The sequence below is a fragment of the Myxocyprinus asiaticus genome, chromosome 1, assembly GCF_019703515.2.
Source record: "Myxocyprinus asiaticus isolate MX2 ecotype Aquarium Trade chromosome 1, UBuf_Myxa_2, whole genome shotgun sequence".
Classification (NCBI taxonomy): Eukaryota; Metazoa; Chordata; class Actinopteri; order Cypriniformes; family Catostomidae; genus Myxocyprinus; species Myxocyprinus asiaticus.
The window spans coordinates 32,715,900-32,741,668 of NC_059344.1; the positions used below are offsets into that span (position 1 = coordinate 32,715,900).

At 40.7% G+C, this 25,769-nt stretch overlaps 1 protein-coding gene across 1 annotated transcript in view; it reads left to right on the forward strand.

Annotated features, from left to right (window-relative positions):
- LOC127446483 (uncharacterized) overlaps positions 1–25,769 on the forward strand; it is a 111,064-nt gene that overhangs the window by 35,306 nt on the left and 49,989 nt on the right. The window contains exons 2-6 of the mRNA XM_051707450.1: positions 536–733; positions 10,483–13,804; positions 17,221–17,412; positions 17,521–17,644; positions 17,817–17,910. Coding sequence (XP_051563410.1) covers positions 536–733; positions 10,483–13,804; positions 17,221–17,412; positions 17,521–17,644; positions 17,817–17,910 — 3,930 coding nt within the window. The remainder of the gene's footprint in view (positions 1–535; positions 734–10,482; positions 13,805–17,220; positions 17,413–17,520; positions 17,645–17,816; positions 17,911–25,769) is intronic.

The window sequence follows — 25,769 nt, forward strand, 5'->3', positions numbered from 1 at the left end:
TTTTTAACAGCTTTTTGGTTGGTCCCTGCACTGGCTTCAAGAGTCAGGTTTCACAGCCAGTCCCTGTGCTCTTCTAAACTGCTTGGAGTGAAAAGCCAATCACAAAGACCACCGGGAATGCTGATCAGCTGCTTTAAAGACAGCTGTGGACATTGCAGAAAAACGCTTTGTCTGGTTACTGACAGAAAAAACCAAGCCTGGATGATTCACTTCCTAAGTCTTTCAGTGTGTATGCACAGGCAGTTTTGTCTCTGTCTTATGATATCATGGACACCATATTGTGTTTCATGCAGTTCCAAGACATATGGCCTAACTGAAGTCTTCTAGCATCCTCATAGCATATGTATTAATAACAAAACTAAGTCAAAATGTTATTGTGTTTGATGATAAAATTTGACGATTGAAATGAAATACTGTGTAGATATACAGTTCAAGTTCAACGTGCTTCGGTCATAAATGTATAGATAGTTAATGGCTCCAATGGTCTTTTTCATTTCTAGCGCTTCCATTGACAGTGTCATATGTTTATTTGCAGGACTCTGAATCTCTGGACAGCTGTATCCAGAGCACGCTCTCTGCTCTCTACCCTCCGTTCAAGGCCACTGCGGCTACTGTGCTGTGCCAGGTGCTAGACGTGGTCGAGACAACATACCGCGGGGACGGGCTACGCTACCTCATCGACTTCCTGGTGCCTGCTAAACACATCCTACAGAGCATTCAGCAGGATGCATGTGTAAGTGTTAAAGTTTCCTTTCATTTTGAGAGATGGGGAAAGAAAAAAGAGAAATAACGAGACAGAAAAGATGGGGATGTGGTGGGTTTCTTACCTGGATGAAAGAGAAGACAGGATGAGAACCACTGATTGTTATCATTAGGGGTGGGTGATTTTTAAGAAAAAATGTATAGCACAAATTTTGGTCATTAACAATGTACAGAATATCAAATTTTTATGGAAAAGTTATTGATGCAGAAAGTATTAGATGAACCCTCTATGGTCATGTTGGGGAGAGAATTGCCATTGGCTAGTACATTTTTGTTTTTATTCGCTAGACTTTTGACGACATGTAAGCGTAATGCAACTAAAAAAGATATTATGCAAACCGAGAAAGGGTGCCTCTTCATACAGTATATATGACTTCACGCAATTTTGTATATTGTATATTTTACATTTTATTTTTATATTTCGCCTTATGATTTTAATTACATTTTAGCTTTTTTTTTTTCTCCTCCCCAATTTGGAATGCCCAATGCCCAATGCGCTCTAAGTCCTCGTGGTGGTGTAGTGACTCGCCTCAATCTGGGTGTCAGAGGACGAATCTCAGTTGCCTCCGCGTCTGTGACCGTTAATCTGCGCATCTTATCACGTGGCTTGTTGAGCGCGTTACCGTGGAGACATAGCACGTGTGGAGGCTTCACGCCATTCTCCGAGGCATCCATGCACAACTCACCACGCGCCCCACCGAGAGTGAACCGCATTATAGCGACCTCAAGGAGGTTACCCCATGTGACTCTACCCTCCCTAGCAACCGGGCCAATTTGGTTGATTAGAGGACCTGGCTGGAGTCACTCAGCACGCCCTGGATTCAAACTCGTGACTCCAGGGGTGGTAGTCAACGTCTTTACTCGCTGAGCTACCCAGGCCCCCACATTTTAGCTTTTTTAAAAACATAAAATTTTCACATTCTATCAATTTATATGATGTCATGAAATTGCATTTTAAATAATGATACAAGCTGTTGTCACTGTTTGAAATTTTGTACACATTTTTAACAAAAACATTCACAAGGTTGGAACTATTATAAAAATTAGGGCTGTCATGATTATGAAATTTGGCTGACGATTAATTATCAATCAAATAATTGTGTTTAACATTACTTACCTGTTTTTGGTCTCTTTTTGTCATACAAACTGTCACTGTGTGCTTCATGCAAAATTATACAAATTTAGCTTGGGTCATATAATAAAGTTAAGGGTATATGACTTCCTTTTAAGGCTTCAAAAACATGAATGACAATCAAATATAAAATTATACATTTTAAATTAATTAAAATAATATTTTAATTATCAAAATATTTCTAAATAACTAAAATATATCTCTTATTTTTCAGATTTTGTCTTTGGTCCATTTTACATTTTCACTTTTTTTTTTTTTTTTTGTAACCCAGCCAATCTGTATGGCTATTATATTATATTATAGTAAAATATTTCTGCCTTATATTCTTCACTTTCACACGTTATTTTAAGGCTCTCCGATTAACTCACGAGCCCTTATGTCTCATGAAGGAAGACTTTGAGATTCTGTTTCTTGCATTTTATCATCTCCACAGAAATAGAGGAGGTAGCATCTCATCCTCACTGTCACTGCGTGTCATTAACACTGCGTGAATGAACCCGCAATAACCACGGACATTTGCCATTACACAGTTGTTATATTAAAGTAATTTTATTAAAATGAAACGTTTTGCGGTCGCTTTTTAAAATTAATACGTTTATACCTCGTTATATTTTCGCTGGAGATTTGCGCAAGCCTCTGTAGACATTGCGTGCATCAGAGCACTTGAAAAGCGGTTCATCTTTTCTCGCTCTCAAGAGAGCTGCTCTGGTGACATCCGCTGTACGGTTCCATGAGACGCTCAGAGTTCAGCTGAATGAGACACAAGCACATTTTCCTGCACGCTCATGAGACACAGCATGCAGGGAAAGACGAGGCTGAATCCAGCTTCTTAATCGCTTGCTTTTTATTTAGTAAAAGTTTCTCTGAGCTTCAACACTAGTGGTCGACAAATGTATCGCCGAGGCTGTTAAATCGGCCGATATTCTGACTCTTTTTTTTTTTTTTTTTTTTTTTTTTAAATTATCGGCATCGGCCGTTAAATGTTCCTGTTTTGCTGATTTCTTTCTTGAGGGTGCCGAGAATCGCTTGCTTGAATGTGAAGCGACTGAGACATGTAAACGACCAGTCACGGTTTGTTTTGTTGTTACATGCCATTGTGTTACTACAGTAATAGACCGGTGTGTAACACAGTGTCATTTAAACGGTCTGCATATCAGAGCCGCTACAGATGCATTTGAGCTCGTAATGTTATAGTGCTCGCCTGTTTCATTCTCCCTCTCTCAACAGTTCCCTGTAACTTTTAACTGTCTTGTCTAATAATAAAAAGGCAAATATCAATAAAACTAATATAATATACCGTCTGCAAATATGTGCATATCTCGTTTAAACAGATGTAATAAACCAACCTCACACAACTTCAGCAGATCCAACGTCCTGTGAAACGCTCATAAATCTTCCTCTGAAGTGCGTATTCTAATGGTCTCTCCTCAACAGTTCCCTGTCACCTTTAACTTTTTTTTTCTAATGATAAAAGGCAAATATCAATTAAACTTGCATTATATACCGTTTGCAAATATGCAAATATCTAATTTAAAAAGATGTAACTCACAAACCTCTTGAAAATCCACCGTTTTCTTCCCATCGAGTGCTCATCTAATATCTTCTGTATTCCATCAGCCAGAATCAAAAACTTAAGGATCAGGATCAAAAGTTCCTCTGATTCACAAATCATGATTGTCAGTCTGTGTCAATCCAAGTAGGAGATCCAGGCCGTTTAAACTGTAAGGAGGTTGTTGCTCATGCTGGATAGACACGAGCGCATCAGTGCAAGTTCAAGGTTGTGACCAAAACCAGGAAAATGCTGCCTCTAGAGGCTGTATACGGATGAAATTAAGGTGCTTTTCAAACTGTTTGGAGACCAGTTTCCTTAAGTGTTCAATTCATTCAAAATAGATGTCAGTTAAGCCATTAACTGATTAGACAGCAAGGTAGCAGGTCAGCTGCGTACGTTTTCGGATGCAGCCCAAGGTAAAAGCGCTTCATGTGTGCTGTGAGTAAGTGTCTTATTCACTATGCACTGTATGTACAATAGGTTTGATTCTGTATTTTTTATTTTTTATTTATTTTTTTATTTATTTTTTTTAAGTAAATGCGATTGCTAACGTGGACATGCCATTCATGGTTGCTGGACTATGTGTACTGTTATTTCCTTCTTCCTAATATATTAACAATTTCTTCATGTGCAAATAAATTACTAAAATTTGATGACTAAACAGAAATCTGAGGAAACTGCTATCTACTATTTAAAATACAATATTATTTTTTAGTTTTATGTGAAATTGAGTAAATAAAGTGCTAAATAAGAGTTATTTTTATATATATATATATATATATATATATATATATATATATATATATATATATATATATATATATATATATATATATATATATATATATATAGCAATTTTATGTTTGTTATTTACTATATTAAATTGTGTGATATATTGGCATTGTATCAGCCTATCAGTCACCCTGCTCTCTGGATATCGGTATCGGCCATTAAAAACCCCATATTGGTCAACCACTATTCAGCACAACTCAATCACTGGCGATTGAAATGTTAATATATACTCGCCAGTGGCTAATAATAGACGTATTTTAGTCGCATAGCGTGAAATTTGCTCGCATATGCGAGTGATTTGCTCGCATATTCGAGTGATTTTCTCGCAATGTAGAGAGCTGTAGATTTATTCCATATTGTAGTTTTATTCCAGGTTTAATAGTTCCTGAGGTAATATAGTTCACCCGACTGCGTCTTTCTCTACATTTGTTGGCAAAAGTACAAGCGCTAGATGGAAATCTTGAGTGTTAGCAACAGTAACCAAGGAGGGGGAGGGGCTTAGTGGAGGGCCATTTCCACATGACATTTTCTAAAAAGCTCTTCTCTTTCTCTTTTTTGGCCATTCAAAGGACTGGCTGCAACTCTGCCTTCTTGCTCTCTTCTGTCTATCCAATGGTGCCTGAAAATAAAGTGATTGGAATGCCCATTCCCTACCATCCAGAAATGTTTTGCACCACAAATGTTTTGAACCCAAAATGTTATACTTGTTGACAAATGTATCTTTGTTTATTGCTTCAACTGGTATATTAACCACCCCTAGTTATCAAACACACATTGATCTGGCAAAATTAAAATCCATAGACATTGCAGCAGCTTTTATGTGGAGCAGGATGCATGTATGAGTGACACATTTCCCTTCCTTTCTATCCCTCCATCTTACTACTTTACTCATTCTCTCACTTTATCTCAACTCAACATTCATGCATGCATTGTGACTGTACTCTGTCTCTCTCTCTGGTTGTGTTCTGTCATGTCCTCCTCTGTGCGCCATGTTTTGTTAGCTGAGCCCCCTCTCATCATTAGTAATCATGAGGGTGTACCGAGAACACAAACAAAAGGCATGGCAAGTCTATTGGCCCGAACATTTGTGTTAGTGCTTCTTTTTTTGTATATTTCAGAAGAAGCCTCCAGAAGTTCTATCAGCGCTTCAGAGTAGAGCCCGACTGATATGAGATTTTTGAGACTGATACCGATTTTAGAGGGGGGAAATGAACTGATTACCGATATGGTAGCCGATATAGTTCATTTTTGAGCTGGAATGAAAACAGACCTTTTCTATGTGAATTGTTCACCGATTTTGCACCGATATGACTATGCAAAGGTACTGCTTTCTTAAACAAAGATTTTTATCATAGAATATTTGACATTATTATTATTATACATTGTCAACAAATTCTAGAAATGAACACTGAGAAAATAAAGAATAAACAAAAATATTATAAATAGCTTAAAAAATAAAATAAATAGCTAAATAAACATCAATATTACTGTTTAGTATCAGTCAAATGCTGACTCTTTTAATACTGCCAGTCAGTTAGGGGCAGGTTGTAAAACAAGAAGCATTTACACCTGCCGAGTCAAGAGATAAACAGCGGTGTTGCACCGTATTCTGCTATACAAGTTCAGGGGAATCTTTCAATGGTGGAAAACCAGACTTCTAAATATTACATTTTATAAATGCAATGACTGGAATTGTTCGGTTGAAGGGGTACCAAACTGTGAATCCTTAACAATGTGAATACATGTTTACACATTAGCTTCCACTCAGCTGACAAGCAATGAAAGTAGCTACGTGATTAGCTAGTTAGCTATAAGCTCGTTGTCACGGAGAGTAAAAGATGGACCAGCATTGTGTCTCACCAACTAGGTAAGAGCGTAGCGTGAAATCAACACTCAACAGACACAATCCACCAATGCACTGTTGTCTAATGAGTTGCAAAAAGATGCTTACCTTTTAATATGCTACTTTACTGACTGCACAGACAAACTATAGCTGGCTAACAGCAAACAGACATGAGTGACATGGTTGTCAGGGACAGAGTTAACGTTATATTAGTTATATTGAATAGGGAAAATGATGGGGTCATTGTTTATTAACTTTCCAGTATGTATTTTACAAAATAGTTAGCAACTTACCGCGAAGACACCGCTCAACTCTGCACCGTCTGCAGATCCACCGTCAGTTCAGAGTCAGCTCTGTAAACAATGGAGTCAGAGCACACTCTGCTGGACAAACTACGTAATGACACCAATTCTAAAGCATTGTTTTCTGCATTATATGTTCTGAAAAAAAAAGTTTTCATATCTGCGCATATTGATAAAATTTACAATATATCGGTCGGGCACTACTTCAGAGTGCAGGGATTTTTCTCAGCCAGATTTTTAGTGTGGCCCTCACACACACAAATAAAACACAGATACACACACAAGTTGCTCAACACAGCTGTCTACACACACGTTTTTTTTATACTCCAACTTCAGTTTTCTTTATGGCACTCCCATATGTTACATGCACAATGAACTTGCCAATGTTTGTCATACAGTAGATACAGTAGAGAGTAGATAGGAAATGGAGGGGAATGGTATTACATGAACCAGACTCAAACTCTTATGCCTGCCTGAGTACCAAGGCTCAATGTGTCTGAGCACATTGCACTAACCACTAGGCCACGGCATAATTGTTTTATTGGCAGTTGTTTGAAGACATGTATTTATGCTGCATTCCAGACAATGTACAAAAGCTTTTCTTCTCTAGATGAAGAAAAAGCATCTGGAGATTACGGTGGCTAAAATTAAAATCCACAATAGTGCGGTACAACGTGGGGAGCGGACGCGTGTACTCTACTGCGGAATACTGTGCTCCAGTGTGGCTTAACAGCTGCCATACAAACCTGATTGATGTCCAGCTCGATAACTCAATGAGGCTAATTAGCGGAACAATTAAGTCAACACCCAGTGTTTGGCTTCCTGTATTAAGCGGTCTACTTCCCCATGGTTTTCGAAGAATATGTCTACACTGGAAGCATCTGTTGTGGTATGTCCGTTGTGCCGCATCCATCGCGCCAATAGTAAACAGTGTCCTGTTCCATTTTGCGATGCTGGCGCTGCTACTGCCAACAGTTTAGAACATTCGAGTCAGCCTTAAGCCGTTGCGACCCAGTGTAGATGGGGTGTAAGCAACTACAATTCCAGAGAGCAGTGGACACATTTATGGAACTCGCAAGTAGACCCTCATTTAGCAAACTGGTTTGTTAACAACCAGGATATTGCTGGTACCCAACTCAGTCGAAATTATGGGTATCACTTTACAGAATCCATACCGGACATGGTAAGTGTTCAGATTCTTTATATAAGTGAGGTGAAAACATATTTTCCACAGTGTGATTGTGGCACTTCAAATTAAACTATTCTTCACATCGCCACTGAATATCATCTCCGATCCTGTCATGGGAATTGGGACAATTTCATGGAGATAGTATAGTGCCTTCTGCGTTAGAATGGATTAAGCAATTGGACATTGAAATAAGAACATTTATAACTATTCTGTGTATTGCTTTCTCATGACATTTGCATGTTTTAGTTTTTACTTTGTGTCTTGTTATATGTAATTTATGTGTTTATACAATTCTCTTATACTACATGTTTTAATAAAATAAATCCAGACAAAATAGGAGGTGGGAATATCCAAGTTGAAATTTCCCACTTCTGACCTCAGTGTGGTAGTCAGTCACACGTCACGTTCACATGAACACATGCCAAATGCACAGTCTTCCAGATGCTAGCTAGCTGGCTATCTAGTAACTTTTTCACGAGCAAAATAGATGAAAACTTACTCATTGATTTGATACACAAACAAATTTTCTTAGCATCCTCTTGTACATTTATTGTATATTGCATATTTATACATTTTTGCAGTGAAAATACTTCAAAGTTTGTTTTTATGTTTCTCAAAACCCAGTTGAGGTTTGTGCTCGTTGGTTGCCGCCAACTTGTAAATGACTTAAAATGATGCTACTGTCTGAAGTCGGGGTTGATCAATCTACCTCAACTTCACAAGTCAGATGTCCGACTTCGGGCGGTGTTCCAGTCATTATTTCCAAGTAGAAGGTGGGAAAATTCAGAGTTGTCTGGAACGCACCATCAGTACCCTTGTGCACACATATGCATATGTGTATTTATTTGTGTGTTTTTGTGTAGGTAGGGTTCTCTGTGTGTGTTTGGGATGTGTTTTGCCACTTTGCAGAGATAAGTCAACACTAAAATGTTTGATTAAACCAATCTTTAACATTGATAATTACACACTCATTAAATTATCAATCAGTTCAGATCACTTTTTTCATTGATTTTCTTGTTGTCTTTTTGTTCTTTCATGTCAGTTATGTATACTTATTTCATCCACCATTAATCAGAAAAAAGTTTTGAAAAGATTCTTTCTCACTGAGTCCTGCTGGCTCTGACAACAGAGAAACCTCACAAATACTTCCCACTGCAGATTCACACAAAGGAATATCTGTGGTGTACCATGAGGTTAGGGTCAGCTTCAGGGGGCAGACAAGGAATAGCTCCAGTGTGCACCTGAAAGAAGACCCTTCAACTGAACTACTATTAGTTTTATATGGTGTGTGTCAATGTGTGCATGTATGTGTGTCAGTGTGTGAATTTACGCTCTCTTGAAACCTGTGGGAACAGCTCCTTGCTGCACCTGGGGTCAGTGGAGTATCTCCAGGTCTGTCCTTTCCTACCACGTAGATGGGGGTTGTGGCTTTGTTTTTGTTTTTTTAAGGTGAATGAGGATATAATAATGCGAAACAGAAACTTAAACTGAGAGGTCTGTGAATAAAAAGCCCTTTCACCCCCCTCGTACCCTTAGCACAAGGACATACAACCCTCCTTCCTCCCATGCGCTGCTCTACCTTTCAAAGGAAACGGGTCATTTTCAGCCAGCCAGAGTCAAACTTGAACAGAATATTAATTTCATTGCCGCTACATCCGAAAGCACATTTGCATCATGTTACACAGAGAGCGGGTCAGTATTGCAGTCTGAGACATGACTGTCAAGGCATATAGGAAGAAACCCGGTGAACTGTGGAGTAGTTTTGGACTTACTGGAGCTATTTTCTCATTCTTTAGATAAGTGAATGTTGGCCTCCCAGTCCACCAAACCCAATATAGCCTTTCTACTTAGAGCAGAATTCATTCAAAGGAATGAAACAGGGTACAGAGTGACTGCAGGGCTCTGTGACTAAAATTGAGTTACAATAATGGTGCTTTTGTCTAAACTGTCTCATTGCACTGTCCGGATTCAACAAGAAAAGATTGTCTTGAATAATCTACTCTAAGACTCTGTAATCTTATTATCTGTGTTATTCACTGTTTCATAAATTGGGTGGATTCCTAAAAACATGATAAAAGTGGGAACAGTTTGAAAATCTAGGCTTATTTTTGATTCTTCAATATATATGGTTCCATAGCAGTTTTAAAAAGAATAGAAACTTTATTCAACAGTGAGCATGCCAAAAGCGAAAGTGGCAAGGATAAATGCCATAATAATGCTTAGGAAGAAATCTTGAGAACTGACATAAATCAAAACTGAGTCCACCTCGTCACACTGGCACATTTAAACAAATTTAGGCAAAGAATGCAAGTATACAAACATGCATACTTGTGTAGATGTACCGAGAAGATTCTCTTCGTCTGCTTGGATGAAATGGGACATGTGACATCAGGGAGCTTTATGTCTGTTCAGTTCCTGTGATATGTACTGTCTGTAAGGCAAGTTTGAGGTCATGTGTTTTGTGTGTGTGCAGTTTGAAAGCGTTTGAATTATGTTTGGTGCAAACACTTTAGCTTCATTAGCCAAGAGTAAAAAAACAGGTTATGGGGCAATAAGTTGATAACTGGTCAGACTAGTAGTTTGTGTGACATGCCAGCTCCTGTCACATTGTTTTTTTAGTATGGGGAAAAATAGCATACTGCTTGCTATAAAGGCCTAAAAATGTAAAGGTATGTGCCAAATATAATAATTTAACTGGATGCAAGATTTTCTCCATAGATGACTCATTGACAGAATCCTGCCACCAGCTCTCTATTTTGCTAGTTTTAATGTCAGTATATTAAAACTTAGAATGTATTTTATGGATTAAATGAAGCAACACAAATGTGTCAAGTCTCTGTAACTAACCAACAGTGTGATTTAATAATGATTGATTAACCGACTGATTGTTCCCCTCTTTTCTCTCTGAAGTTCCCATACTCTGGTTTCCTGTTTCGTCATGAAGGCTGGCCACTGTGTGTCCATGAGAAGGTCATAATCCAGCTCTCCTCATTGGACTGGCGTGTGCTACGGCCCAGTGACTTCTACTTGCAAGTGACGCTGTCACCCAGAAGTCCTCCACGCATCACAGTGAAGTGTCTGGCAGTTAGCGGGCAACATGTGGAGGAGCTGGATGTGCCTAAGCTAGCATACACCTCTCTATTTACCATGGACTGGCTGGAGTCCATTAACCGGGAGAGAAGTGTGGTCAAAAAAACGGCCTTGGAACACTGTCTTTTATCAGCGGATAATGATATTTTTAGGGTACCATGGGAGGACATTGTTCACCCGGAGTTTATCAGCAGACCCCCCAAAGTAACGGAACAAGGTGTAAGTAGAGGCGTGGCTAAGGAACTTGGGAACAGAGAGGGGAGGGTCTCTGTCATAGATCAAGATGACAACACTGATGACATAGAATGTAGGATTTTTATTGACACTTCGACAAACCAATCAGGGGAGATGGACTGTCAAAGCAAGGATGTCAAGCTCCTCCCTGCTTTTAGTGAGATCAATAAGGATAGCAGTGGGCGGAGCTCTAGCTGCACAGCGGAGGATTCAGAGGGCGAGTACGTGGAGCTAGCCGATATCTCCTTACCACGTTTTTCCCCACAGAAAGGCTCTCTCACTCAGGCCATTAGCATGAACTACAGAAATCTACATAAACCGTATACTGCAGGATCCACTCGGCCTAAATCCAAACCAGCAGATAGTCTTCCAAAGTATGGTGCGTGCTCGCAGAGCATGGTGTGTGCCATGCTGATCGAAGAAAATCTGAATGATGCCAACCAATCTGTGATCTTAACCCCCACTGCTCCTGCAGAGGCAGAGAGTCTGCACCAGCAGGTGGAATGGTCTGAGCCCACCTGTGCTACAGGTACATCCTCCTGTGACAGTGTATCTAAGCATGTGTCTGAAAGAGAGTTTTTGTCTCAACATTCCAACTGTGATAGTACTCCACTTTCTGATATGCCAACACACACTATATCACAACCAGACAGCAAACCCATCAACACATCACTGCCACATCACATAGACAATGAGCCAGTCAAGACATCACAATCAGATATCAAACCAGTAAGCACATCTCAACTATACAACAAACTACTCAGCACATCACAACCAGACTGCAAACCAGTCAGCACATCACAACCAGACTGCAAACCAGTCAGCACATCACAACCAGACTGCAAACCAGTCAGCACATCACAACCAGACTGCAAACCAGTCAGCACATCACAACCAGACTGCAAACCAGTCAGCACATCACAACCAGACTGCAAACCAGTCCGCACATCACAACCAGATGTCAAACCGGAAAGCACATCTCAACTAGGCAAGAAACTAGTCAGCACATCACAACCAAACAACAATCCAGTCAGCACATCACAACTAGACAGCAATCCACTAAGCACAACCCAACTCGACAACATATCAATCAACACATCACGACTAGACAATGAGCCAGTCAAGACATCTCAACCAGATAGAAAACCATTAAACGCATCACAACTAGACAACAAAATAGTTAGCACATCACAACCAGAGAGCAAACCAATCAGCAAATCACAGCAAGACAATGAGACAGTCAGGACATCTCAACTACACACTAAACCAGTCAGCACACCACAACTAGACTTCAAAGTAGTTAGCACATCACAACCAGAAAACAAACCAATCAACACATTGCAACTACACAATGATCCAGTTAAGATATCAAAACCAGCCTACCACCAAGTCAAGACATCACAACATGACAGAAAACCAGCAAGAACATCTCAACCAGATGAAAAACTATTTAGCCCTTTGCAACCCAATAGCAAACCAGTCAACATATTACCACCATATAGTGAAGTAAACAGCCCATCTCAACTAAACTGCAAAATAATCAAGACAACACATCCATACCACAAGCCACTAAACACATCACAACCAGACTGCAAATCAGTCCAGACAGTGCAACCAGACAGCGAAGTTGCTCACACATTACAACCAGGAAATGAGGTTTTAACTGATACTTTAGAAAGTGAAGACATGGAGCAGTCTTCTCCAGCTACTATTGAACCTTCTGTGTGTGGTGCTGATTCTGAGCAGATGAGAGGTTACAGTTGTCTGGAAGGCTGTTCTGAACAGCAGATCAACAGAGTGTCAGTCTCTGAGCCTCTATCCATCAGTGTGTCTTTACAGAAACAGACTGAGCAATCAGAGCTCAGCCAGTGTCAGATATTTACACATATCCATACACCAGCTGAGCAGGAGCATATTCCTGCATGCCAGTCTGTACCCAACTCTCCTGCTGTAAATGAGAACTGCCAGACATTTAGTGATGGTTGCAGTGACAATAATGAATCTATATGTGATTATAGTCCCAGTGATGAGGAAATAGGCAGGCCTGTTTCAGCTGCTCTGCAAAGGGAACAGGTAGACTTGGCCTCCATCACCACAGTGCCAGGGGAGGATCTGGTTATGCCTATTTCACATGTTCAGGTGAGGACAGAGCCCTGTGAGGACACAATCACAGAGGTAGAACTCCCGGAATATTTCCAGACAAAGGAAGAACATGCAGAAAGAGAAGAAGAGGAAATGTCGCCTTATAAGAAGGCAGAAAAGGTTAAAAATGGAAGTAATAGAGTGACAGAAAGAAAGACAGCGAGGGAAATACTAGCAGTTAGTGAGACAGTGGAAGTTGAGACTGCTCAAACAGGGCTGGGAGATACCATTCCCAAGTTTGCCTCCGTGGCAACAGACACTCGTGTACAGGAGAAGCGCAGCTCCTCTGTTGGGACAGACCTGGAAAAACAAACCAGTGCTGAAGAGAAAGTGGGGGAGGGAGAGGAGGCAAAGGAGAGAGGTAGTGTGACCTTAAGCTCAGAGGACACTGAGTGCGATACTGTGAGATGCCCTGTGGTTGTAAGTGAGCAGGAGGCCATAGTGACCAACTATTTAAGAGTCATGTCAACATGCTCTCAAGTCCCTGATCCAGCCTCAGATGTGCCAATTACAAATGGACACACACACCCAGAACAGATGGACAGACACTCACAGGACACACTGGTGAAGGTAGAGGACACACTTACCACAACTGGAGCAGGGCAAAAAAGAGAGGAGGAGGAGGAGGAGGAGAGAAAGGGGGAAAAGGTGAAGAGAGAGGAGGAGAGGCAAGAGGATGGGGTTGTTTCCACTGTAAATGGCTCTCCAGCAGATCATCAACAGCAAGCAGACATGGAGTCTCATTACCATCAGCAGGAAGAGCCAGGTAGAGTCATCTTTGCAGAAGTCCATCCCTCTCACTTTTACTTTATCCACATGCTTGCTTGCTTTTTAAAATCCCTCCAATTTTCCTTCTGTTGTCCTTTGGCTCAATCCCATTTCCCTCATCTTAACAGTTGCATCTAAGACAGCTGCCTCTAAACTGCCTCAGTTGTATCTAAAGAATCCCTTCACTGCCTCAGCTGATGAAAATGGACTGCTTCCCTTTCTCTTCCTCCTTTATTACATCCATAACCCTCTTTCACCATTTCATCCTCACCATTTATTTTTATTATATGAAGTACATTTTTGTTTTAAATTCACTTATTTCATCTTTTGTTATTCCTCACTTTTAGCTTTTTTCTTTTCATGGAAATGTTTCATGTCTGAATTGCATTCCATATTACAAAACATCTATAATCCGCAGGAGCTGTTAGCTGTAGTGTGTTGTGAGTCATTTTATCACCATTCATCCAATGGTGTGCACACCTAGTATATAGAGTTTAGCAGGCTGTTGTCTCAGTGTTAAGCATGTCCCTGTGCGGTACCTTCAGTCACAGGCCTTTGACAAGTTACAAATGGGTCTCAAATGGCCCGTGCTACAGCCTGATAGAGCTGCTTTTCTTTTCAGGAGAAATGACTGAAAGAAAAGCATGAGAGGGTCTGGTTTTACTTAGACTGGGAGCTTAACAAGGACTGGCTTTGTATCAGGTCATATTCCGGCCTCTAGACAGTTTGTTTTCAAATTTAGATACACATTAATTCCACTGAACACTGTCCAAAATAGACGGCATTTCACATTTGAACTGTAAAAGGAAATGGCTGAAGAGAAGCCTGGGTCTTGTGCAGGATTTCTGCTTTGTGTACTTTGGTAATTCAATCATGCTTTCATTTAGATTGAACTCTATATGTCTCTGTGTTTTGCGAGTTCAGGAGCTGCTTGTCTGCATGCTCATTGTACTGCATTGTATTTTGCAGAATAGTGATTTTCCCCAAATATTGTGCTTACTGGAGTGGAAGTAGTTCTACATGGCTATGGCCAGTTATTGGTCATATTTCTGACTAGACCTCCACATTGTGAATTCTGCACAAGTTCCTATCAGTGTCCCACCTCCTTTTCCTCTCCCCCTCCTTTTCATCCAGAATCTTTGGTTGTGTTGGATGTTCACCTGGCTCAGGTGTGGTACAGGTGTGAAGAAAGATTTATGAGATGAGGTGAGGTGGGTGGGCCTGAACACAAATCCTGCTGTAGGATCCTAGAAATTGCTGGGGGTAAGTAGAGGGGTTTGTTTAAGTGTGTGTGTGTGTGTGTGTGTGTGTGTGCGTGCGCGCGTGTGTTAAAGATGAGTGTTTAAGTAATAGAGAATGGATTGGGGTTGTACTGCTTTGAAGAAATGAACATTAGAAAGAAGAAATGATGGTGAGTTTGTTGTAGTAGTTTGACAATGATGGATCTTATTCTCTCTCTCAGTGGGTGGTTCACAAACCAAAAAGTATTGTTAGAGCAATAGTACTACAGCATTGATAATGCTATTATTACCTCTATACACATAAAATTGAGCTTAACTCCCAGTTTTTCATTTGTTTATTTTGTTTCACATTCATCCATTATTTTTCTGAGGATTTCAGGTTTATTTACTGTTAATCCACAGTTTGAAATGAATAAGATTGAGTGACCTCTTTAAGACTATAAATAGAAAAGTCAAACATCAAGTCTTCAGTGTCAGCACTTTGCTGAGAGTATTTATTTATTGAAAGGCAAATTACCTTTGCACAGTGATTTTAGGCTCTGTAAAACCACTTCAACATTGAAAGCAGTAGAGACTTTGAAAATTCAGGCTGTGAGAAAGAGAGCTGATGAGCTGAGCAGATGGAAGACAAAGACTAAGGAACTGGGTATGGATAAGCCCAGTAACTGTTCCACAACATTTAATTTGTGAATGTTTGGCCAGAGCAGTGCATTTACTGATGTGTGATGTTTAAAACAGACAAACACATACAGGATTTTCACACTTTTACAAAAAGGTACATACTCAACAGACACTCTATTAGACAATGAATGTTTCTGCTGTATGAAAATATACTTGTCATTAATGGTATGTTTTAGAAATGGTCACAAATGGTCCACAGCCACACATCAGAGGAAATGAAAATCAGATAGAAAGGAGAAGAAAGAAATACATGAAGAATAAAGGCAGAGGTGATGGCCCATGGCCTTTTTTTTGGTTGAACTCCAGACTGGTGAGAGAGTGTGAAGCCAAGATCCTCTCAACTCTGCTCTGTCTGGCGCATTACTCAGCTCCTCGGGGGCTTATATTGTTGACTGCTTCAGTGTGAGCATTCTGTGGAGAGAGAGAAGGCATGGAAACGGAGAAAAAGCAAAAGAGAGGGAGCGAGAGAAAGAGAGACTTCATGTGGGTTAAAAAGTTTAATTGAGGCTTATTTGTCAAATTCACTGTAGCTTGTACCTAACTGAAGAATAACATTCCACTATGTTTAGATTCCTCAGAACTTCACTTCTGTTCCAGTGCAAATCCCTCCTGAAATATAGCAATCTCAGCAAGATTATTCTTTGGAACAATATATCCCTGTTTTCCTTGTCCTTGTGTAAATTGAGATCAAAAACAGATGAGATACAGTCCTGGGCATTCCAAATGTAGCCCAGGACTGTATCTCATCTGTTTTTGATCTCAGTATCTATTTTCTTTCAACAGCAGCAGTGCTTGGCAGTGAAGTGAAGCAAATCTTTAGTTTTATGACTCTCGGAAGCTGATCTCCACTTATCACTGAGCCCTATCATGCTGTCAGGTATATCGGGCACAGATCCAAGCCACCCCATGGTTCAATGCATGGAGTGCTACCTGGAATGCTTTGAATTAGTTAGCCGAGTGTGTGTATGTGATTTAAGGGCCGAGCCACGTGCTGGTACAAATTGGGCAAATGCTCAAACTCCATTCTTTGTTGCCGGCCATCTAGGCTGGTGTTTGTTAGTTGGGGATTTGGAGAATACTGGCTTTATTCAGAGATCTGTCATTTGAACAAACCTCAGTGTTTGACCTCAAAGTCTGAATAGTTTTTTACTTCTTGACCCACAGATTTAGCTTTTTTAATGACCTTTTGAGGTTTTGAGCCTAACAGTGTTAGCACTCAGTCATCTGAAGGCTGTGCTTAATAATACAATGGTAAGGCAGTCAGACTCTCAGTTAAATCAGTTTTTGTGTTACTGAGCAATCAAAACTTGCAACAAACAGTAAGTCCCACTGATTAAATCAGTATTTTCTGTGCTCTTACTGAAGCGTAAAGCAAAGAGAAGAGTGTTGTTGTCGTCTCTAATGATAAAGCAGATTGTGGAATAACTGTTGTTGGCTTTGTTGTAAACCGACTTTGTGTTCAGAAATGACTCAGCCAATCTTCATCTTCCAGCATCCAGTCACACAGTAGACAATAATGTTTGCCACCCGTCTGCTGCACCTTTGCCGGTTAAGAGCCATTGTGAAGATTCCTCAGTAGTTCCTCTGCCACTACAGCCCATTCCCCAGAAGACCCAGCCTGCCCTGAGTGAGGCCCATGACATCAACCCTGATGTCCTGAGCTCAGGAGTGCTCTGCCTCCCTGGTGAGGAACTGCCTCCAACACTGATAATTGTTTCAAATTGAGATTTGGATAAATATGCTCCAAAAAAAATAAAATAAAAAAAATAATCTTTTGATCTTTGAATTATAGGAACAAGAGATAAATCAGGCCGTGCACTTGTAACAGTGACAATGAGAAACACTGTCTGGTTGAATCCACTCTGCAACAGCAGAGAGCTGGTGCGGATCATGGTGTACTTCTACACTACACTCAGGTGAAATACTATTCTGCTACAAATCATAGGCCTGTTGTTAGAGAATGTACTAATAATTTCACTTGCGTTGTTTATGTATTTTGTACAATACACCATTGCATAAGTGATCCATTTGCACGTCCTTCATCAAACATGTTTTACCTCGAATTGACTCTCAGCATATGTGTTACAGGAAGGAAGTTAGTGCTCTGGGTTTGACTGTTCTGGTGGATGCTCGCAGGTGTTCTTCTGTCCCCGCCCTCTTTAAAGCCTTCAACATCCTCAAGGTAAGAACACCCTGACAGTATAGAGGAAATGCACACACATGCACGTGATCGTTCATATCCTTCTGAAAATCCTACACGCTTCTATAAGCAGCTATATCCCTCACCAAGAACACTGTCACATGCTGCTCACATCCTCAAGGCATTTCCTTTCTAAAACTTGCTTCAAAACTGCATGGAATCCACACATGCCATAAATCCTGATATTTAACTCCAACTTAATCAGACATCTGCTTCGGAGGAATTTAGAAGCCATCTAACTAAACTAAACTAAACTTATAAGAAAAGTTTCCGTTGACAAAATCACTGTCGTTTTAGGCTAAACTTAAACTCTGTCCTTACAAGGCAAATTGAAGCAGCACATCATAAATATGTGTGAATTAGTGGTCGACCGATATTGGTTTTTTAATTGCCGATGCTGATATCCAGAGAGCAGGGTGGCTGATAGACCGATACAGTGCCGATATATCACACAATTTATTATAGTAACAAACATAAAATTGCTCAAAAAAATAATAATAAATCCTTATTTAGCACTATATTTATTCAATTTCACACAAAACAAAAAAATAATATTGTATTTTAAATGGTAGATAGCAGTTTCTTCAGATTTAGTCTAAATTTGATGTCTATTTAGTCATCAAATTTTTGTAATTTATTTGCACATGAAGAAAATGTTAATATATTAAGAAGAAGGAAATAACAAAACACACAGTAGTCCAGAAACCATGAATGGCATGTCCACGTTAGCAATCACATTTACTCAAAAAATATAGAATCAAACCAATCGTACATACAGTGCATAGTGAATAAGACATTTATTCATAGCACACGTGAAGCGCTTTTACCTTGGGCTGCATCCGAAAACGTAGGCAGCTAACTTGCTACATTGCTGTCTAATCAGTTAATGGCTTAACTGACATCTGTTTTTAATGAATTGAACACTTAAGGAAACTGGTCTCCGAACAGTTTGAAAAGCACCTTATTTTCATCGTACCTCCGTATACAGCCTCCGGAGGTAGCATTTTCCTGGTTTCGGACGCAGCCTTGAAGTTGCACTCATGTGCTCGTGCAGATCCATCTCCAGACAGTTTAAATGGCCTGGATCACCTACTTCATGATTTGTGAATGAGAGGAACTTTTGATCCTGATACTGAAGTTTTTGATTCTGACTGATAGAATACGCACTTAAGAGGAAGATATTAGATGAGGAAGGGAAGAAAATACTGGATTTTCTTGAGGTTCGTGAATGACATCTGTTTAAACAAGATATGCGCATATTTGCAGATGGTATGTAATATAAGTTTTATTGATATTTGCCTTTTATCATAAGAAAAGTTACAGGGAACTTTTGAGGAGAGACTGTTAGAATACATGCTTCAGAGGAAGGTTTATGAGCGTTCCACAGGACGCTGGATCTGCTGAAGTTGTGTAAGGTTGGTTTATTGGATATGCGCATATTTGCAGACAGTATATGATAATAGTTTGATTGATATTTGCCTTTTTGTCATTTAACTGTCAACAAGACAGTTAAAATTTACAGGGAACTGTTAAGGAGAGAGAGAGAGAGAATGAAACAGGCGAGCACTTTAACATTATGAGCTCAAACGCGTCTGTCGCGGCTCTGATGTGCAGACCATTTAAATGACACAACGTTGCACACTGGTCTGTTATTGTAGTAACACGATGGCATGTAACAACAAAACGAACAGTGGCTGGTCATTTACATGTCTCAGATGTTTCACATGCAAGCAGGCGATTTTCGGCACATTTAAAAAAATAAAAATCGCCTAAATGGGAAAATTTATCGGCCGATGCCGATAATTTAAAAAAGAAAAAGTGAAAATATCGGCCTCTGCGATATATCGGTCAACCACTAATGTGAATAACTTTCTCTTATGATTTCACTGTGATTTCACAAACTGAGACTGACGCCATGCCAATGCTGACATCAAGTAAACTGCCTGATTGAGAGAGAGAGAGAGAAAGAAAGAGGCAGTTTCTCAATGTGATTCTTGTCTGTTCTTACATTCTCGTGGACTCGTTTGACTTCATCATCCACTGCCAAAGTTCAATTCCAATGCTCAAGAACGCAAGTACCCAGAATGCATAATTACCCGGATATGTTCTTGATCGGGCCGAATATCAAGGATGCATCGGATGGTGACTTTTCCGCAAGAACACATTTGAAGTCCCAGAAGTAATAGCGGTACTACAGTGGCAGACGAAGGACATTTATTGTTGTGTTTTCCCATAAGAATTTCCTGCTGTAAGCTCACGAAAGTCTGACAGCTTGTAAGAGTCATTATACTGAGTCAACATTTGTTGGGCACAATTTTAATAAAGTAATAAACATGAAGGAAACAGGCATTTAAAGACATTATTCTTTAAACGTGTCATTAGTCCTGCAAAACCTCACTGGTGTGATTATGATAATAATGCTGTCACTGGTGTGTGATAATGCCAGTAGTTCTCTCACTGGCTACAAATGTGCTGGGACGAGCAATTGCACTACAGGAAGATTGCAGCAAATCTCAATGCTCACAATAGATGCGTTCTGTGTCCTCCTGTCCTTCCGAGTTTGTTCTTCCAAGGTAGCTTGGCAAGACCGGTCTTCATAAGAATGCAAGTCCATTTTCTGCATTCATTGCATTGAGAAACACCCAGAGATGGAAATGAGCAACGGTGAAGTAAAACTGAAGAATGTTTTTAATCACAGTGTTGTTTTGGGTAGTGCAGGGCCTCTACAAGAAGTTTTCATTGTCTCTTATCTATTCCTTTGTGCAGCGTATTATCTGTAATACATGATGAACAGCATACAAGTGCTGTCTTGTGGAAGAGGTGGCTTTACATGGTATATAGGAGATATTTCTTGATGATACACTGCAGAACTATGCGAACATCACGTTTGAATGACCTTCAGTGCGTTCAGGGTCAGTGCTAACACTGACAGATGAGAGGTCTCTGAATGAATGCAGTAGCTTAGTGACTGATCATCGGGGAACAGCCACAGGCTCTTCTCTCTGCATCACAGTGGCCACTACTGATACTACCATCTTATTATAGATGCTTTTTAGCTGACAATTGCACTTTTCCCTGAGGCTTCTGTATTCAAATAAATGAGTTTGAATTGTGGCCAACCAAGGAATTGATTTTTCTTCAGCTTTATAAATTGAATTGGAAACAATGTATACATCATGATGGCGCCGTGGATGGCAGCCTCTGTGTGGAGCGCTCCTATTGTTTTGTTGTTTTTGTTTGTTTGTCCTGTGTTTAGTAATCTTTTTCCAGTCAGTTTTACCAGAGAATTTTTGAATATTCAGACATTTTGCTGGACATTTTAGTTGGAGGCGTGGTTGTGTTGTTCGGGAGATGCAGGCGAGGGAGACAAGCAGGCATGCTGGTCAAGCTCCGTCAGCGCAGTTTTCGAACAGCGCTGCCGAGCATTCATCTAGCGAATCTCCGCTCTCTTCCTAACAAAACGGACGAACTACATCTCACCCGCACAAACAAGGACTTTTCAACCTCTGCTGCCTTGTGCTTCACAGAAACCTGGCTGAGTGAAGCCATTCCAGACAGCACATTACATCTGCCGGGCTTTCAGCTGTTCAGAGCAGGTCGTGGAACCTGCTTTTATATCAGTGAAATTTGGTGTACAGATGTAACAACGTTAAAGAAGATGTGCTGTAATTTGGAAGCGCTCTTTATTAACTGTAAGCCTTTCTACTCGCCGTGGGAGTTTTCCTCGTTTATTCTGGTGAGTGTTTACATCGCGCCAAATGCGTGTTTGAATGCCGTGCAGCAACAGCTGGCTGATCAAATCACAGACATGGAACAACAATACCCGGACTCAGTTATTATTATTCTTGGGGATTGAATTGCCCAAATACAAACAGCACATTACATGCCCAATCAGAGACAGAAATACATTGGATCACTGCTACACAACAATAAAGGATGCATATCGCTCTGTCCCTAGAGCAGCTTTGGGACTCTCTGAGTGACTCTCACTGTCTGGTTCATCTTCTTCCAACCTACAGGCAGAAATTAAAATTAACCAAGCCAGTAGTAAGGACTGTAAAGAGATGGACCAATGAAGCAGAGTGGGAACTACAAGGCTGTTTCGATTGCATGGATTGGAGTGTTTTTGAGGCCGCAGCTACAGACCTGGACGAGCTCACAGATATTGTTACATCATATATCAGTTTCTGTGAGGGTATGTGCATTCCTACTAGGACTTATTTAAAGTTCAACAACGACAAGCCGTGGTTTACAGCAGAGCTCAGGCAGCTTCATCAGGCCAAAGAGGATGCTTACAGGGGTGGGGATAAAGTCTTGTACAATCAGGCCAGGAACACACTGAATAAGGAAATCAGAGTGGCTAAAAGAAGATACTCTGAGAAGCTGAAAAACAAGTTTTCAGCTAACGACCCTGCATCAGTGTGGAGTGGCATGAAACGACTTACTAACTACAGGACTCCTGCCCCTAACCCTGTGGTGGACCAACAACTGGCTGACGACCTGAATGTGTTCTACTGTAGATTTGAAAGGCCCAGTCTCACACCCCACACCCGCTCTGACCTTTAATTCACACAAACACCAACACCTCCTGCAACCCCCCCTCCAACCCCCTCCTGCTACTTAACCTGCACTTAAGATCTGTGAAGATGATGTGTGCCGTGTCTTTCGAAAACAAAGGATAAGGAAAGCACAAGGCCCAGACAGCGTTTCACCTGCATGTCTTAAATCTTGTGCTAACCAGCTGGCCCCCATCTTCACACAGATCTTCAATAGACCACTGGAGCAGTGTCAAGTCCCATGCTGCTTCTAATGCTCCACCTATCATCCACATCTCAAAGAAACCACAAATCACAGGACTTAATGACTACAGACCTGTCGCCCTGACGTCTGTGGTCATGAAGTCATTTGAGAGACTGGTGTTGGCCCACCTGAAGGACATCACTGGACCCTTTCTAGATCCCCTTCAATTTGCTTATCGAGCAAACAGGATGATGCAGTCAACATGAGATTGCATCATATCCTGCAACATCTGGACAGACCAGGGACATATGCAAGGATCCTTTTTGTGGACTTCAGTTCGGCTTTCACCACCATCATCCCAGCTATTCTCTGGACTAAATTACTCTGTTCCCACGTCTACCTGTCAGTGGATTACCAGCTTTCTGATGGACAGGCAGCAGCTTGTGAAATGGGGAATTCACTACCAGCACCTGCACAATCAGCACTGGTGCCCCCCAGGGATGTATGCTCTCCCCACTATACTTCTCCCTCTACACCAGTGACTGCATCACCAAGGACCCCTCTGTCAAGCTCCTGAAGTTTGCAGATGACACCACTGTCATCGACCTCATCCGAGATGATGATGAGTTTGCATACAGAAGGGAGGTTAAACAGCTGGCTGTCTGGTGCAGTCAAAACAACCTTGAGCTGAACACGCTCAAAATGGTGGAGATGATTGTGGACTTTAGGAGGAACACCTCAACACCGTCCCCCCTCACCATTCTAAACAGCACTGTGTGGCAGCAGTGGAGTCATTCAGGTTCTTGGGCACTACCATCTCACAGGACCTGAAGTGGGAGACCCACATTGACTCCATTGTGAAAAAGGCCCAGCAGAGTTTGTACTTCCTTTGCCAGTTGAGGAAGTTCAACCTGCCACAGGTGCAACTGATACAGTTTTACTCAGCAGTCATTGAGTCTGTCCTCTGCACTTCAATATCTGTCTGGTTTGGTTCAGCTACGAAATTGGATATCAGAAGACTACAAAGGACAGTTCGGACTGCTGAGAGGATTATTGGTTGCCCCCTGCCCTCCCTTCAAGAACTATACACTTCCAGAGTGAGGAAAAAGGCTGGAAAAATCACTATGGACCCCACTCACCCTGCCCACTACCTTTTTAAACTATTGCCTTCTGGCCGACGCCTCGGAGCTCTGAGCACCAGAACCGTCAAGCACAGGAACAGTTTTTTTTTTTCCTCAGGCTATTCATCTCATGAACAGTTAAAACTGCCCCATTGAGCAATAATTAATGTGCAGTACACAGCTTAGTCGTTTTATATTATCCAACATATCCAACCTCTTCTGCCATTTACATTCCCTTGCATTGTATAGAACTGATTTGTATTTAGATTTGCATTGCATATGTGTATGTATGTGTGTATGTATGTGTGTATTTGTGTATGTGTATATGTGTATATATGTATGTATATACAGTTGTGCTCAAAAGTTTGCGTACCCTTGGAGAATTGGTAATATATGTACCATTTTTAAAGAAAACATGAATGAGCAGGCAAAACACATTTCTTTAATTTCTTATGGGATTCATATTCAGCTGTAGGTTATAACAGAATGGCACAATCATAAAACAAAACATGGCAACAATTAAAAAAATGAAATGACCCCTGTTCAAAAGTCTGCATACCCTTAGTTCTTAATACTGTGTATCGCCCCCTTTAGCATCAATGACAGCATGCAGTCTTTTGTAATAATTCTTGCAGGTGGTATAGCTGCCCATTCGTCTTGGCAAAATGCCTCCAGGTCATGCAAAGTCTTTGGTCATCTTGCGTGAACCGCACGTTTGAGATCTCCCCAGAGTGGCTTGATGATATTAAGGTCAGGAGACTGTGATGGCCACTCCAGAACCTTCACCTTTTTCTGCTGTAACCACTGGAGTGTCAACTTGGCCTTGTGCTTGGGGTCATTGTTGTGCTGGAATGTCCAAGAGCATCCCATGCGCAGCTTTCGTGCAGAAGAATGCAAATTGTCTGCCAGTATTTTCTGATAACATGCTGAATTCATCTTGCCATCAATTTTCACAAGATTCCCCGTGCCTTTAGAGCTCACACACCCCCAAAACATCAGTGAGCCACCACCATGCATCACAGTGGGGATGGTATTCTTTTCACTATAGGCACTTGTTGACCCCTCTCCAAACATAGCGCTTATGGTTGTGACCATAAAGCTCTATTTTGGTCTCGTCACTCCAAATTACAGTGTGCCAGAAGCTATGAGGCGTGTCAAGGTTTTGTCAGGCATATTGTAATGGGGTTTTTTTGTGGCATTGGTGCAGTAAAGGCTTCTTTCTGGCAACTCAACCATGCAGCTCATTTTTGTTCAAGTATCGTCGTATTGTACTCCTTGAAACAACCACACCGTCTTTTTCCAGAGCAGCCTGTATTTCTCCTGAGGTTACCTGTGGGTTTTTCTTTGTATCCCGAACAATTCTTCTGGCAGTTGTGGTAGAAATCTTTCTTGGTTTACTTGACCTTGGCTTGGTATCAAGAGATCCCCGAATTTTCCAAGTGATTGAACAGTACTGACTGGCATTTTCAAGGCTTTGGATATCTTTTTATATCCTTTTCCATCTTTATAAAGTTCCATTACCTTCTTACGCAGGTCTTTTGACAGTTCTTTTCTGCTCCCCATGGCTCAGTATCTAGCCTGCTCAGTGCATCCACATGAAAGCTAACAAACTAATTGCACTAATTGCAATTTAAAAAGCCACAGGTGTGGGAAATTAACCTTTAATTGCCATTTAAACCTGTATGTGTCACCTTGTGTGTCTGTAACAAGGCCAACCATTCAAGGGTATTTAAACTTTTGATCAGGGCCATTTGGGTGATTTCTGTTATCATTATGATTTAAAAAGGAGCCAAACAACTATGTGATGATAAATGGCTTCATATGATCACTATCCTTAAATAAAAGACGTTTTTTTGCATGATCAGTCATATTTTCAAAATCAGTGCCAAAATTTCACAATTTCTGCCAGGGTATGCAAACATTTGAGCACAACTGTATATACATATATATGTGTGTGTGTGTGTGTGTGTATGTGTGTGT